Raw genomic sequence first — 16,771 nt, 5'->3', positions numbered from 1 at the left:
CACCTAGACTCCTCTCTGAGAAGGAGTTTAGAAAGCAAGGGGGTCCTTTCTGAACCTCACGACTCAACGGAACTGTCTCCTCTCCAGTTTTGTCTGACCCTGTCCTCTATGCAGTAAATAATCAAGTGTACCTTGCCATCAAATCTTGTTAAACCGCTGTCGTGTTTGCCATTGAACTTTGTTAACTCACACTTTAACTCACTGTTTTATATCAATAAAGTGTATTGTTGCTTCTCTCTTACGAGTGAAGTGCACTCTTGCTCCATCCTGCGACAGGTAGACAATATGCACTGCTCTCCCCTTGTCTACCAACCCAGTCATGACATCGTAGAAAGTTATTGGGTTGGTCGAGGACGACTTCCTCTTGGTGAAGCTATGCTGGTTCCTCCCAGTCACCTTCTTGTCCTTCATGTGCCTGGAAATGGTTTCCAGGACTAGTTGTTCCATCACCTTCCTAGGTACTAAGGTGAGGTTGACCAGCCTGTGGTTCCCTGGATCTTCCTTCTTGCCCTTGAAATAGGAGTGACAGAAGAATGTACTTAGGTAAAAGGTTAAAAGGACAGCATTGGAAAATAAAAACAACAAAGGATTAATGTATCCCAGTTACCCATTATCTGCATGATTGCAAAAATCTATGATGCCCACACTGGATCCGAATAATGAATGTGTCCCTGCTCCTCTACTGAAGAGATGTGTTTTATAGGTGAAAATACTTACAAGAGGTTGCAAGGTTAATTCTTTATTTGCTTCCTTAAGTTGGCAGAAGTACCTAATACCTGCTGATTTTTTTTTGGGTTATTGTGGCTCTTTTGAAAACGGGCTCAGTTTTTCTTAAGGCGGAAAATTCCAAGTCATACTAGATAATAAGCTGATCATGTGGAGGATGGAAAAGAATTGATTCCCTAGAAGCTTGTTCTGGCCTGTTTCTTTCAGTGATATTTACAAATAAAACTGTTTTCAGTAATCCCAGAATAATTTAGGGCAGAGGACATTGCTTGGTTTCAATAGATACTCCAACGTGCGAACAACCTTGAAGAATAGTGTAATGGTCATTAGTGACAACTGTGAAAAGCAGAAATGTAAGACCTGTATATCAAAGATGTTTTGATGCTCTGCTGTTTGCGAGAACAGTGTTTCAGAAGAATGTACTAGTACCATAAAGATGATTTTGAATGAAAAGCTGTTAATATACAACCTGAAGTAAATATATCTAGGAATCCTGGAACCATGTACTTCACTTAATAAAACCACGTATGTTGCTAAGCCAGTCCTGAATGTTGTGTAAAAAAAAAAAAAAAAAAAGTAGCCCCAGTAACATTGCAGGCTCCACTTGAAAATCAAGTGCACAAAATTGTGTACCTGTTCCCTTCTACTTGGCTTTTTAATAGCAGATTTTATTGCTATTTTTAGTTTATTTAATGCTGCTTAGTCTCCCATTTTTATGCAGCCTTTTTCCAAAGGACTCGACAAAGAATAGTTTATCTAGTACTGGTGTCAATACTTAAAAATAATTGCTGTGGGAGTCAAGCAGACTAGTAATAGAAACTGAGATGAATCTTAGTGCAGCAGGATTCCCAAGCATTTGTCATGCTATATTGCACCTCTACAAAATGCAGTAATTTTTAGATAAAGCACAACACTAAATTAAACATAAAGTTTAAGAAATGTCACTGCCTTGTTATGCCGTTTTTTGCCTGTTGCACACTTCTGTGCTCGCTGTGTGCAATATTTAGCTTTAACATCTCAAAAGACCACTCTCTACATAAAGCTTAGTCATGTATGAGTCCTGTTGGAGCAAAACTACTAAAAAAAAAAATTAAACATCACATTTCTCTATGATTTGGAATGAAACTTTTAAGTGGCTCCAATGTGACTTCCCTTTTTGTTCTTTTCTGAAAGTTTCAACATCTTGTTTATGCCAGAATTATCTAGGTTGGAAGGGAGCTCTGGAGATCCTCTGCTCCAGCCCCAGAAATACGTCACAATATCTGCTATAGAAGCAGAGTAAGTACTTCAGTAAGGCACTGCTTTTCATTGTAACTTCTTGAGGTGGACCACAGTGCAGGCAGACAGTCCAAGATCCATGGGGCCAAAGAGAGAACAAGGCTGTCCTAAAAAAAATAGCATGGTAAAGGGGGTTTGTTTAGGTATTCTTAAATTAAGACTAATTGTGTGCATGCAGGTTTCTTGTTCTAACTCAGCACATTAGTGCCAACTTTAATTTATGCCGAAGTGTAGGTGACTTCAGAGATCTCTGAATCATGGCAGACCTTAGGCACCAAACAAGTATCTTCTGAATTTGCACAAAAGCCTTCATTAGTGGCGTGCAACACCTTAACCAGAAATAAAGGCACACTGAATTTAAAATTGGTTCAAATCTCAGACAGGAGGGTAGGAAATTCCAGCAACTGGCATTTGTTTTGGTCAGGCAAAATTAAGGGTAAGAGGAAGGATTTTTTTTTTTTGTTCCAGATAGCTGCTGATTATTGCTTTGTATGACCACTGTTGTACAGATGAAATATGGGTAAATTGTGAGGTGACAATTAGCTTTTGTTCCCCCCTCCATTCTTCAGACTGAAGGTTAGTGTTTTGGTGAAAACTGTGTAGCTGTAATGGAGAAACTGAATACTGCTTTAAGGAGAAAATCTCCATCAAAGAAATGAATGCAGTATTAACGTCCAGAAACATTTGCTGTACTAAGAAGCTTGAAAATAATTTTGCACTCTTTCTTAAAGTAGCTAAATATGAAGTAACCTTAAAACCTATTAGTTTACATACTGGCAAGGGATCAAAATGGGAAAGAAACTGCTGATCAAGAAATCAGTAATGATATTGGAAAAGGGTACCTTAAAGGATCTTATTTTTATAGAAATTGATATTTCTATACCTTGTATCTTCATTGTCTTATTTAGAGAGTGATGAAACATAAATATGTATTTAATAATTATAGAAAATGTTCATTTGACAAAGCAGAGGTCCTCAGTAGATTATTCTTACTATATTTTTAAATTTTTAGTTTAGATGATGAGATTAATTTGCTACAGTAATAAGTACTAAATAAAAGAGAGTGCTATTTGAACTCCATCTGTTTAGTTCTTACTAATGTATGCAAAACTGTTTTGGTTTCTGTAAAAAGTTTGGACTCTAAACCAATCGTGTCAAGCTTTAATTTATTTCAAACTTGTGCTTTTAGGTAGTTATCATAAACCTAATCTGGAGTAATGAAAATTTGCACATTTAATAGAATTCGAACAGTTTTGCTTTTCAGTTTTAAAGAAGTCATTCTATATTCAGAATTGTTAAGCTGTTTAAGCAAAAAAAAGTCAAGTTTTATGAAATCAAGCAACATGTCAGAAACGCTTTTTTTTACAGCTTCTGTGACCCGTGGTGTTCCTTAGAGTTGGAGAGGAACCAAACATGCACATTTTTATGATAAATTCTGTTCTGAAATGCTCACTGTTAATTCTAATTGATGTTTGAAAGAATAATTTAAGTTTTTATTGAGGTATGCTCAGTTGTAGAAAACTTTATTTTAATGGTCACTTGTAAAAAATTCTTGATATGCAAAAACTTACTTTCAAAAAACATACTTTTTTCTCATACCAAATATAAGGGTTTTTTTCTCTGCAATATTGAGTAACATTTGGAATCAGGTTGCTATTCTTCAGACCATGTACTCAAATATGAAAGTTGTAATCCAGTATAGAATCAGGGAATCCATGGACTATTTTTCCCGCAGGCGGTTGCCCAAACAAACTTGTTCTTGAACGAGGTATGTAAAGTCAACATAAGGATTTTTGGCTAGAGCAAGCAAGTATTTCTCTGAGAGGTTAGCAAGGATCAGTTTGAGTGTGAAGATACCCATTCCCTGTAGCTGCAGAAATGGAGTTCAGTTCATTGCAGCTCTTTCCTGGAGGTTTTCAGTGGGGCCTTGCTCAGGTAAGAGCAGTGTCAGTAGTACGTTAAGCTTCTGTTTGCATGGGCCATCTTTGAATACTCTTGATGTTCCTCATTGCTCTTTACAAACACCAAGCTTGTTACTCTTTATTCCCAGTTTGCAGGAGAGGACAGTAAAGGGTTACCTAAATAAGGAGAACTCTCTCCATGCATTGAACTATAAAGTTCTCCTAATGGTAAATACTAAGATTTAATGACTTCAGCAACCTCAGGAGGAGACACAGTGACTCTGTCAAAGCCATGTTATGGGGGTGATAAAGGTGGGAGTGAAGCAGGTTCTGTTGGTGTCAGCCCAGTGCCCAACCTGACAGTGCTCTACCGCCGTTATTTGGTAATCTGTTCTAGTTAAAGGCTGTACTCATTGATTGGCCAATCCACTTCATGTTTCTGTGATAAGTGTGGAGTAAATGCATTTAATATGCATGCAAGAGGATGCGTTTGTCATGTCAGTACTATAAACCAGTTTGTATTCATTTTAAAAATTGATGTTTTGATGGATTCGGGTGATCAGCCTGACACTGGTATGAGAAGAACTATAAACAGATTTATGAAGTCATTTTCTAAATCAAATTTCATGTCAATACCATCTTACATTTTGAAGTTTCTAGGCAAGAAAAGACTAGGAGTTCCCTTTTTCAAAGGAGAAAAATACTGTTATTTGTCTTCTGGTTTACAAAGGAAAAGACCATTAACACAGATTGTGTCCATCTGTGTGTAGCATCTATAAAGTCTGAATGTTCTGCAGATGCTCTTTTCAGGAAGGCTAAATAGTGCCACTAGTCAGTTTCTAATTTTTAAATTTAAGCTTTTAAAAACTTTAAAAGTTTTTTCTCGTTAATGCTGCAGAACTGTAAAGTTTGGATGCTAAAATTAATCAATAAATCAAATTATGGCCAGTTTTTTGCCTAGTGTGTGATATGCAGTGGTTTGGTTTAAGATTTCAGCTTATTTTAACCTATCCTGGAGCTTACATTTATTTAAAAATTGATTACATACCAGTGAAAGTATAAGGATAATTTTTTACAACTGTGTGCTGTGTTCCTTATGACCGTAACTGCAACTTATTTCATTACAAATCAAATTCATTATAATAAACAAATATAGAAAAGGGCTTTTATTTCTGATACTGGAGCAGCATCTTTAATGGGAATTGTTTAAGCACTGTATCTTTTTCAGAAAGGTTACTTGTTTTGTGTTTTGGTTTTTTTTCCTTTCAAGCCACAGAAGAAAGACGATCAGCAATCAGAAGCTAAAGCAAGTCCAAAAAAGTCATCAGAACCCACTATTGACCTTTTAGGACTTGGTAAGAAATACATAATTACCTGTTTTTCAGTCACAGATATGTCATTTCATATTTAATAAATATACTTTTATTTTCTCTGTGCTTACTAATAATTAGCTGAATTTGAAAACCATAAGATTCAGTCTATATGAATTTGAAACTGTAAAGGAAAATGCCGTAGGGATCTGTGTATATCAGTACTTGTGTTTTGCTAAGGAGAGTAATGAGCTCCTGTGGGAAGGGGAGGTTATCAAAGTGATCTTCAAAGGGCTTGTGGATTGTGGTATTTCAATGTTTATGGTACAAGTGTACTTCTTAATGAAAATGCTGAGGTCATCTGAATTATGTATGTGTAAAATACCTTATATCATTAAATTCCTGTATTAGTAAAAAGAACAGTAAACTAACTGCAGCTGACTACCCTCTCATAAAACTTAATATATTGGGTGTTTCAGTGTTGTGTACTGACTGTGACCATCATTCATTTTTATCTAATACGCCTTTGTTTTCTGACTGGTAGGTAACTGTGTATTTGTCTTGTAAATAAACTGCTTTGGACCCGAATCATTTAATTTGTACTGTCTGGCTATACTGTTGTGTCTTTATGCTTTTTCTTTGCATGTTGAAGGCCATATTCATAAAGTTTCTCTCTTATTTATCTAGTGTTACTCTAAATGTGTTTCTCCATTGGATAAAATCTTAAAATGGAACTGGAAGAATGAAGTATTACAATAGCTATTTTTAATCCCTTTTATTGTTCACTGTTAGGAAAATTTTGAGAGAGTTGTGAGTGGCTATTAGAATATTCAATTTATATCAATATAATGGTTAGTCTTAAACTTCTACATAGTTTTTACAGGATATTGGAGGAGGCTGGTAAGTCTTTTAGATGTAAATATTCTAAAAACTTGAATTTGTAGAAAAATGTTTTGTTGTTGTTTAATTTTTGGTTTTAAGGTATGAATAATGTCTTCCCTGTTTTAGAATTCACACTGTCGTTCAGAATGCATGTTATTTTCCCTCTGGACGTAGAGTAGCTGTAAAGTACTGTTTTGGTACTGGTTATGTATGTGTTGTGATCCATATCTCATTCCAAGTAATCTGCTACCATAGGCAAGCAAATCTTAATTAACACAGTAGAAGTTAGATTATAGATGTAGAAGGAACCTGTTAAACCTCTCCCGGTGCACCTTGTACCCATTGCCCCTTCTCTTCTCCATGTGGCTCCTTGTGAAGAGAGAGCCTCCATCCTCTTTGTAGCAGCCCTTTCGGTACTGGCATACTGTGATGAGGTCGCCCCTGAGCCTTCTCCAGGGAGAAAAGATCCAACTCCTACAGTCTTTCCTCATAGGGCAGGTTCTCCAGCCCTTTGACCATCTTTGTGGCCCTCCTTTGGACCTTCTCCGGTCTGCCCACATCTTTCTTGAATTGTGGGGACCAGAAATGGGCACAGATTCCAGGTGTGGCCTGACAAGTGCTGAGTAGAGTGGGATGATCACATCTCTCTCTCTGCTAGTAATGCCCCTGCGGATGCAGCCCAGAATCCCATTTGCCTTTGTTGCTGCAGTGGCACACTGCTGATTAAAATGTTTGATATGACATATCAAACAATATTAAACTGGATGTGATTGCATAGCTCATTCTTCTTATTGAGTGGACATGTTTCTAATGAGGATTCCTTCTCTTAGGACTTCATTTCTGCAAATGAAGAACAGCAGTAGCTTTTACTAGGGCAGATCAGAATCGCTTGTGATAGCAGATTAAGTAATTTTAATGGATCACAATTCATGCTAGAATAATTTTGGCTTTCAAGGCAGCCCAGCCTCTTGCAAAGTATTTTCTTGAGTAAGCCTCAGTGCAAGCTTTGCGTATGGGGTTAACCTTTGGGTCATTGCTCCTTTCATCTCAATTGGGTTTTTAATAGTGACCTCATCTGAAGGTAAACATCCTGTGAGATAGGACTTACCCAGTGGCAATTGTAGCTAGACAAGATAATTTTCTAAAAATAAATTGGTTTTTTATTTTTCTTTACAAATTGCAAAATTCTCAAGATAATATGCCTAGGCAAATTGTGTCTTTAAATCTTGTAATAGCAGAAGAGGCACGATATCCTCAGTGAATGTACTATCATGTTTGTGTTTCTTCTGAGCCTTTTAAAATAGATTCATGTGGTTCCCTTGAGTTCCTGTTTAGGGGGTTTATTTTTAAGGTAGTGTTTGGATATTCACTTTTTATGTAGCTGGATCATCAAACATTCATAGCTTTTGGCCTTTTGATTCAGAGTAGATTTTAGTTAAATATGCCACACACAGAAAGGTGGGGAAATGGACATGTACAAGCTGAATATTCTTATGTTCTGCACAAGCAATAGTGTTAGTGTTCTTGTTGTGCAACCCCAAATTCCTTCCCTGTCTTCCCGAGCTATGAGAAATCAGAGCCTATTTCCGTAGGCTAAAACTGAAGTGGCTTTTAAAATTTGTTGGATCTTGTCCACACTGAGAGTGTGCCCTATTGAATATGTAGGGACTTAAAATTGATGCTAAAATCAATAATATGGGATTTTATAACATTAATTTTTAATAGGGAGATTATGGGAAACATTTTTTCAATTTGAAAGTCATAGCACATAAACCAGAGTTCTTCAGCACTTAAGTCATTGGCAGTGCTGTATTTTCATTCTACTGGTGTTAACCGTGTGCTCTGTGCTGCTCGATATTTTGGGGTTTTGTCTTACAAGTAGGATGTCACCACTTATGCCAGACTGATGTAAATAAAGACAGGTTTTTTTAAAATACTTGTAAAAAATTGTATGATACCTATGTATGATAGTGGGAACCTTTTCTTGGAATATTACACAGGCAATTTTGGACCATTCTGTTTGTCAAGGTATGTCACTTAGAAATTATTTCAGCATACAGGAAAAAATGAAATATTTTTAAACTATTCTGCAAACTAAACTTAGAGAATTATCAGAAAGAAGGAAAGTGCGTTTTATATATTCTGCATCATTTACCATGTTTAGATGTGCCCTTCATAAAATAGACAATTGCACGTTCTGGAATAACCATTGTAGTAAGTTATAATGAATGACCAGGAGAAGAAAGATTTATTATGTTGTCGTTATTAACTGAGTGTGATGTGTGGGGCATTCATCTGGCATGGTTGGAGGTAAAGTATGATATGCTAAAAGCTGTATATCTGCTTGTGTGGGGGAAATATTTTCTGAAGGAATTCTGTGAAGTTTTGAGAGCTTAATCATGGTATGAAATGTAGCTGAGTGTTGCATATCTGAGAAACGTACTTTTGTCAGTACTGTCTAGTAAATATCAAAGCAGCATGGTTGGTTATAAGTTGGAAAGCTGCATTTAAGAAATAATAAAAATATATTTATAAGTACTAAATATCATATATGCATATATAGATACATATTAACATTTATAGTATTGCTGCTATGTTAAGATTATCCTGAAGTAAGCAACGTTTCTACCCAAAATGAAAACTCTTACAACCACTTGAGGCAGACAGCATTGTTAGCTTTCTGGCTTTCCACATTTTATTTTAAAAGTATCATACAGAAATAGCTTCCCTATGAATGATTTTTCGCTTCTGCAAAGGTTTTAGCAGTAAATAAAATTTTAGTAATGCAGTAAATAATTCCACAGTAATTTGGGACAGAAAAGCCTTGTTTGTATCTTTGCACAAGATTTTGTTTAAAGTATTGAACTATTTCTCTCAGTGCTGCCTTTCTAATAATTTGGTTTAATAAATAATCATATGTATCTTAAATCATCTTCTCTCCTTCCATTGCAAGTCTTAATATGGCTGTCATAAATGATTGTATATCTAAAAATACGTGGCAGCTTAGAAACAAAGTTCTTGTAAATATTTTGCCCCATAGAAAATGAGTTTCAAACAATGCAAAGTTTAAGAGCAGATCTTCTTTCTTGCTGTTTTCCTTTCTTGCTGCTCCTTTGAAGCTCTTCTGTTGGTCATTCTCACTGTTGGTACAGATAAATATACTAAGGATTAATGCTGTATGTGAAAGCTTTCATAACAGAAGGCAGCACCGAATTGGTAATTGTTGTGTCAGGCATTAATAAAATATATGCAGAAAAGCACTATAAAGGTAAATTTCACTGGAACTTTCACTTACTATATCCTAGTGAATAGCTTTTGTTTCTACAGTCAAATTAAGCAAGACTCCCTAATCTGAAAGCAGAAGCAGCATCTGCTGTTGCACAGTATGGCAGACAGCAGCCGGATATTATCTGTCACACTGTCATAAATGTAAGAAGAGAAGTTTTGGGACCACAGCTAGGAGCAACAATGAAAAACAGCATCTATTGACTTTCCACAGTACCTTCTTTGACTGTGCGTGGAAGCTCTGCCTTGCCTACGCTGTCATTGCAATGGATTCTGCCACATCTAATGCATCCATAGCTAGGAATGAAGTATTCTCCAGAAAGAGATGGAAGTACTTTTAATTAAAAGTTAGTTGTTTCAAAGTAATTCTGTGATGGTCTCCATGGTAAGAATTCTGTTGGTTAAAACTATAAATTTCTCAAAATATTCAGACAGGCCTATATAACTTATTCTGTTTTTCACCTGTTCCCTGGAAGGACTACAGCCATGTTTCCTTCTGTCAGATAAACCCCACCTCTTCTAAACAGTTTTTAATGGTAGGCAGCAAAAGTTGAATGAAAGGTAATATACTTAGAATAATTTAGAACTCAGAGCTCCACCAGAGCATCTTTATTATACTACAGGAATATTTTAAAATGGGGAGGGAAAGGAAGACGTATGTCCTAATCCATGGCCTGGTGCATTGAAGTTGAGAATATCCGTAATCTCTATAAAGAAGTGTGAAATACTACATTGAAGTACAAGTTTGTGTATGCCTGCATATATATATATCTATATATATACACTTAAATGAAGATACTAATACTGCTACAAGTAATAAACTGGAGTGAAAACACTGTTAGGTTTCTTTTATATTCTGAAATTTAGCTCTTTCTGGAATCTTGTAGTTTCATGGGGGAAAAATGTTTTTGGAGTTGCTTTTTAATAGATGCAAATAGTCTAACCATTACATTTTTGAGAAATCTGTAAGACAGGATCACCTATTAATACTGTTCATACAGGCTTAAAACTGTGTTGTAAACAGTAATTCAAAATGTCTGGTTCCTGCACTGATACAGACAGGGAAATATTTCTTTTTAGTGTAAAATTCAGTGAGAGGTGCAAGGTATGTACATTACCAATAACACTTACAGATGCGATCTAGCAAAAAACCTTTGGTTTTCATACTATTAATTTATAAGCAGCATATTAAATACTTGAAAAATACTATGTTGTTGCGAATGTGTTCTCCCGTGAATGTTCTCGATATGTGAAATGCTTGTTTTAGTAAATGATTACATTTAAATTTTCTGTCTTATTTGTTAAGCTTTTTTACATTCAGGGAAACTGAACCACTTTGAAATATGACAAGAGATTTTTTTTTTCTATAATACATGTGCCTCACTGAGAAAACGAGAACACTAAATTATTAATTCCAGACAATCCTTTTGCATGAAAATTATGCACTGTACATTCCTAAATTTATCTGAAACAGTGAACCTTTGGGGAGATGTTTTTGGAACTGCCTGTCTACAGAATAACCTCAAAAGAAGCTTGTTACTTAACTTGCCAGTATATTTATTTGCACATCTCTTAAAGCACTGGTGTGGGTGGAATGGTGGAGTGGATTATACATATGGTCATTTTGCTGTCCACTGACTACCATTCATCAGAACAGAAATAAGGGAAGGAGAAGACCTTTGTAGCTAAGACGTAAGTAGCTTTGTCATAATCATATATGAGTTTGTAACTTTGCGTTTCAGAATTGTTGGAATGGCAATCTTCCCAGCAAAGTCAAATCACGACATAGCCACCTCAGCCGATTTTATTACTAGTTCACTCCTGTGGTCATTGTTCAAGCCACTCACTGTTTGCTTAGCATACAAGATCTAATATTGCCAAGCCATTCCCACGGCCATTTTGCCTTTGTGGAGGTTGGGTCTTTCTTCGTCCTTGCAGACAGCATAGTTATCCTCACGAACTTTGCACAAGTTTGGGCAATAAATACATTTGCTGAGGTTCAGTTTCTCGTGAACGCCACTCACGTCTGTCCTTCGTGTATCCCTGCCCTCAAGGTATTTTGGTCCTTGTTGCTGGGTCTGCTTGCCATTGATATTAAATTAGAGTATAAAATAATCTGTGTATCTTTAAATAGTCACAAAAGCAAGCATATAGCTCTCAAAGAACTGCAAGCCAGCATCCTTCCACTTGGTTGTTTCATAATTACCTGTATGAAAACAGTGCAGTAAGTGCTTAAAAAGCATGCTGGGGATTTTACATATACCAAAGTCCGTTCAAAGTTGTGGTTTCTGTAGCAGCTATACCTGTGCCACATTTCCTATACGTACTAAGGCACAAAGGCTAGCATCTCTACGGTAAGACCAAATCTGGATATGCATGGATGGTGGTAGCTTCTGATGTGTTCCACATTGTCAGATTTTGACATTCGTGACTTCTGTGTCAAGTTTTCACATATACAGCAGTGACAGTCTTTAAAATAAATAAATACTTTCATGTAAGGCAGCTGAAGGGGGGCCACCTTCCAGCGGAGTTGGAAGGCAGACAGAAATGAGAAGGCATCTCTGAGTGGTGATCTTCTGAACGGATTGTTTCAGAGTGCAGTGCCTTCTCGTATGAGTTAACAGCCAAAAATCTTGTCGGTCTTCTGTGATAGTTTCTTCAGTCAAGTGATTTCCAGGCTGGTGAAGTGACTGATGCTTCTTACTGTTTCTGCTGTTTTGTTCCAACTTGTCAACATCCTGGGCTACCAGGAAGGGTAGTCTCCAGCTGCAGTGAGTTTGCACATGGCAGAACAAAGCAATGAAAAATTATAATATTCGACGTGCAGGGAGACAGATCTTGCTATAGTCTGCCAGTTATTCGTGTTCTTAAAAAAGTAGAGGAGAGCAAAAGGAGAGCTTTTTTCTAAGTAATAAACTTACTCTTTTGTTCTATTATGTCTTTTTACTTAGAAAAATAAAATACCGAATCTTCTGCAATTCTCTTTAGCAGAAGGGGAATAATGTTGCAATTATGTGAGAGATTGAATTCTGTTAGTTTAAATAAGTGTTGGAAGCTTCCTATGATTTGATTTTAGTAAAGAGCACAGTCGAGATGCAGTATTTAATTAATCAGACCACTTCTGTCCTCATTAGAGTTCTAGAAACTTTAGTATGCCTAAACCTCACATCTGCCTTAGCCTTATAAGTTTCTCGGTGGCAGTAAGACGTATGTTTTGTGTGTTATCACTAAACTGTTAATGCTGATATTCCGGTGATTGACCTCTGCTCTTGAAATGGATCTTTTCACTCAGGCAGATAACTATCATGGGTGTAGGACACTGGAAAATAACTTCTTACAGTTCAGTAAAAGGAGGAAGTAACTGTTTTTCTTAAAAAAAAGTAGTGTGTGTGTGTATATATATATAGTAACTATTTTTTTATGTCCTTGATGCTTTTTAAAGTTTAAAAATGGCGATCTGTATTCTGTTGTGTTTTAACTTTGGAGTATATTCCTATGTTAGTTTGTAAATGTGTGTCAGGAGTTTCTGATGGATATATTTGAAGTTAGCTACCTATGTGTAATCGTGTGACTTCTAAAACAAACAAACAAACCCGAATCCTTTAATTAGGATGCTAGATAAGTTAAGATTTTCTTTACAGAAACTTAGTCTGAATAATGAGAACAGTGGATACAACATGTGCAGCTAGAAGGAAATTTGTTCTTTAAACATGCTAAAGCATTAAGTAGAAATCCTGTTATGATTTCAATAGTAGTTTTTTCATTGTACTGTAATCTAGGGATTTTAGAATACTTATCCTCCTGTGATGTATAAACAGCCATGCCAGTTGTCATGGTGGTGTTTCAGTTGGAGAGAGAGAATTTCGACTTAATTCAGCTAGTTTGTTCTGCCAGAGGAGTCTGACTTCTGCAGTGAGTATGGGATACTTTGAGACTTAACTTTTATTTTTCCTAAAGAAGCTTTCTTAAGTTTGCTGCTAATACTGTGCAGTCGTCATAGTGTTCAGCACAATCTGTACTCAACTTTGTATTTGTTGAGCTCTGTGTAATGGCATCCATTTGTGATATGCTTAGGAATAAAACTAATTGGCCAGTACTTTCCACTTGTTCTTGGCCAGCTTAAAATCATATGAGAAATGGTTGCTCTATTCCTTTAGTACATTTTGTGGTGTTTTTGTCCCTACATCTTTTAAAGTATTTTCTTGCAATTCTCCTTAAAAACGTAATTCCTCAGCCCTTTTTTTGTCCTACACATACTCACTTTCACCTAGATCACTAAATGTATTCACATGTTAAAACATTTGCAAGCACCAAAGCTGTAGAAGGTTAACTCTGTACAGAGCAAGAGCTGTAGGTTCTTACGGATAATTAGCCCAGTGTGCCTGGCAGGAGTGTTCGTGTGGAGCTCTAAAATAAAGTCAGTGCAAAGTACTTTTGAAAAAGGGGGAAGGATGGACTTTTTTCCCTAATGCAAAGTTTAATTATGTACCCTTGAGTAAATTAGCATATCAAGAATAACTTTATGGATTCTAAAATACAAATTTTAATTAAAGAACCCAGATCAATGTATTTTGCCTGATACACGGCTACCAAGTTGGGGCCTTCTCAGTAAGACATCTATTTAAATTCTCACTCAAAATGTTGGTGTGCTTGAAAAAGACACTTGAAAATGAATACGGTGTACTGATAAATTGGCGTGGCTGTCCTTGGGGAAGTCTTTAAGTGTTTTGGTTTGTTGGGTTTTTTTTCCCCTGAAGCACTCTAGTATACCATCTTTTTAGGGAAAGGGCTCCTTACAAAATCTGAACGATATCACAGTCTGAAAAATGTCTTATCTCTGAAATTGAATGTGTCTTTGATGGGGGTGGGGTAGGAGGGAATGGGGCAGCTTTAATTATTCTCATGCTGTTACGATACTAACAATTTTCACTTTAAATGTGATGCTGTTGTCTTTTTAAGATGGTCCAGCTGAAGCATCTGTTACAAATGGAGGCACTGCTGCTGTCACAGCGCTGAATGATGACCTGGATATCTTCGGTCCAATGATCTCCAATCCTTTACCGGCAGCTGCTGTACCTCCTGCTCAGGTAAAATTTAGTTTGTTATATGTGTGTGTAAATATGCGCATGCATGTATCCTCTTCAAGGAATTGTTCATTCACGCAGAAGGAACACATACTTCTCAACACTCATGGCTGGAGACTCTTTAGCTATAACGGCTGTATTTTTCTCACCTCTTCAAGGTTCCGTGCTGCTTGGATATAGAATTAGGCGATAGTGTGGTCTTCCCTTCTGATTCCCCCTGGTTATCCAGCTAAATTGGATTCTGTCTTACCCTGGTGATGGTAGTCATGTTTTCTTTTAATGTATATTCTTTTGTCTTGTTCTTTTTTTAATAGGTATTGCTGAATGTTTTTTTACTTGAGTCTCAGGCTATTGGGCTTTAAGTCATACTTTTTAAGGACATCTTATTGCTTTGTGATGCTGATATTTAGGAAAGGCTACAGCAGATTCTTCTGTCTTAAGGACTGCTAAAATTTGGGGTCTCAAGCTTCATACTCAAAATCAAGAACGGATATCAAGGACTAATGTTGCTTCCTGAGCTCATCTGTTTTTGTCTCATCTTGGAACTTGTATGTCTGTCTGTCTGTCTTCAAGGAAGGGTAGCATAACCCCTGCACCTGGCCCACTCCCTCTCTTACGGCCATGGTAGTTTGGAAGACACCCCATTGCCATGCCTGTTGTAGCTGAGAAAGGCAGCTTTGGGATGCACAAAGAAAATGCTTCAAGCTGCAGCTCCTTTCAGCCTCAAAGAATGAGGTGTTGGTGCTGAACATGGCTGGTGCAGATCAGAATGCACATGTGCAGGCTTCCTTACCCAGACTGGCTTCTGAGAGGGAAGCTTTGGAGGAGTACTCGGCTAACCACCTCATCTGTGAGGCCCTTTTAAGGTAATTTAGAGGCTTATTCTTGCAGAAGGCTTTCTGTCTCACTCAGCTGAACCGGAAGGAACTGTAAGTATTCTTGAATTTATAGTTTGGGCCCTGTGATCTGTACTTACTTCTCCTTATCCAGTAGTTTTCATAATATATAAAATGGAAGGGATGGTGATGGAAAGCTAATCTGATTGAACTGGCATATCATAATTTTGTTTCCAAATGTCCTGTTGATCATTGTGGTCACCTCAAAGCATATCCGTGTTGCTCAGCAGATTTTATTGTAATTTTTATTCTTTATCCTTTACTCTCCCGTTCCCTACTTGTTGCTGAGGGATGACTTCGTGCAACACGATAGGGTTTTAGAGGCTGAAACCACATTTCTTTTTAAACATAAAGCTACAGATAGAGCAAGCTTCCCACCATGCCTTAAGCCACCTGTAAATGGTGAGGAAAATGAGCCGTATACATGCATTTAGGTTTGGATGTGTTAGCTAAGATTGCAAAGGAAAGTGTTGGTATAGATTTTCTTGGCTCTTGTGGAAGTGTCTGTTCAAAGTTCCAGAAAGGACAGTATCTGAGTACTTGTCTGCTATTCTGCATTATGTCAAAATTGATCTAGAGGAACCTACCTATAGAGGTAGATGTGAAAAGCAGTAACCCATTTCTAGCTTCACTGAGCTTTTTAAGGTATCCAGTTTTGATGTAGATTGAGTAAATTCAAATCTAGAATCATGAAGTTTCCACTCAGCCCCATAATAAATGGGCCAGTGGTAGTAACACACATAACAGATAGGGTTGGCTTCTGTTTTTACCCCTTTCCTGCCTTTCTGAAGACTGAAGTGATGACTTCTGTATGTAGTTACTGTCTGCTCAGGAGAAAAGATTTTTGGGTTGTTATTAATGTTCACTCATCAGTCTTCTCTGAGACCTTTCAGAATTTCAGCTTTCTCTTGTTTCTATTCAATGAGCAAGTGACGTGACCTGCTGGTTTAGCAGTGATTTAGCTGTACAGTACAGGAAATCCAAAAGAAGGCTCAATATTCAAGTGTGAGAAAAAGCAAAGTGAATGGTGATTCTTTGGATGGTGATAGTTGGTGATGGGTTAAATAATGGAGCGGCTGCTAAAGTGTATTGAATTATATGTATTAGCAATTAAAGATAATAGATCATTTAAAGTGCATTTCTATGATAAAGATTGGTCACTAGACCTTCTGTGAGAGAAATGTTTTGACACGTGTAGTTTATCTCTTATTGTGCTAGTTTCTAGACCAAGTATGACACTTACTAAATGGATTAAAAAGCAGTAGAAAGGATAATATTATTCTCAATATCTAGTAAGTATCACATTGTTTGCATACTAGAAAGCATGAATATATTTACTTGCTGTTAACAAACCAGTCCAGATTTTTAGTGACATTTTGCTTTTTTCTGAGTGCCATAATCAGGAACAG

The 16,771-nt window shown here is 36.8% G+C and overlaps 1 protein-coding gene across 1 annotated transcript in view; it reads left to right on the top strand.

The window, feature by feature from the left end:
- Nucleotides 1-16,771, top strand: part of SMAP1 (small ArfGAP 1) — a 77,032-nt gene that overhangs the window by 45,669 nt on the left and 14,592 nt on the right. The window contains 2 exon segments of the mRNA XM_009333245.1: nucleotides 5,176-5,260; nucleotides 14,342-14,469. Coding sequence (XP_009331520.1) covers nucleotides 5,176-5,260; nucleotides 14,342-14,469 — 213 coding nt within the window.

This window comes from Pygoscelis adeliae, unplaced genomic scaffold (genome assembly GCF_000699105.1).
Source record: "Pygoscelis adeliae isolate BGI_AS28 unplaced genomic scaffold, ASM69910v1 Scaffold57, whole genome shotgun sequence".
NCBI classification, from domain to species: Eukaryota; Metazoa; Chordata; class Aves; order Sphenisciformes; family Spheniscidae; genus Pygoscelis; species Pygoscelis adeliae.
Note: the sequence above shows the minus strand (reverse complement) of the source record. Positions and strands in the feature narration are given on the sequence as shown.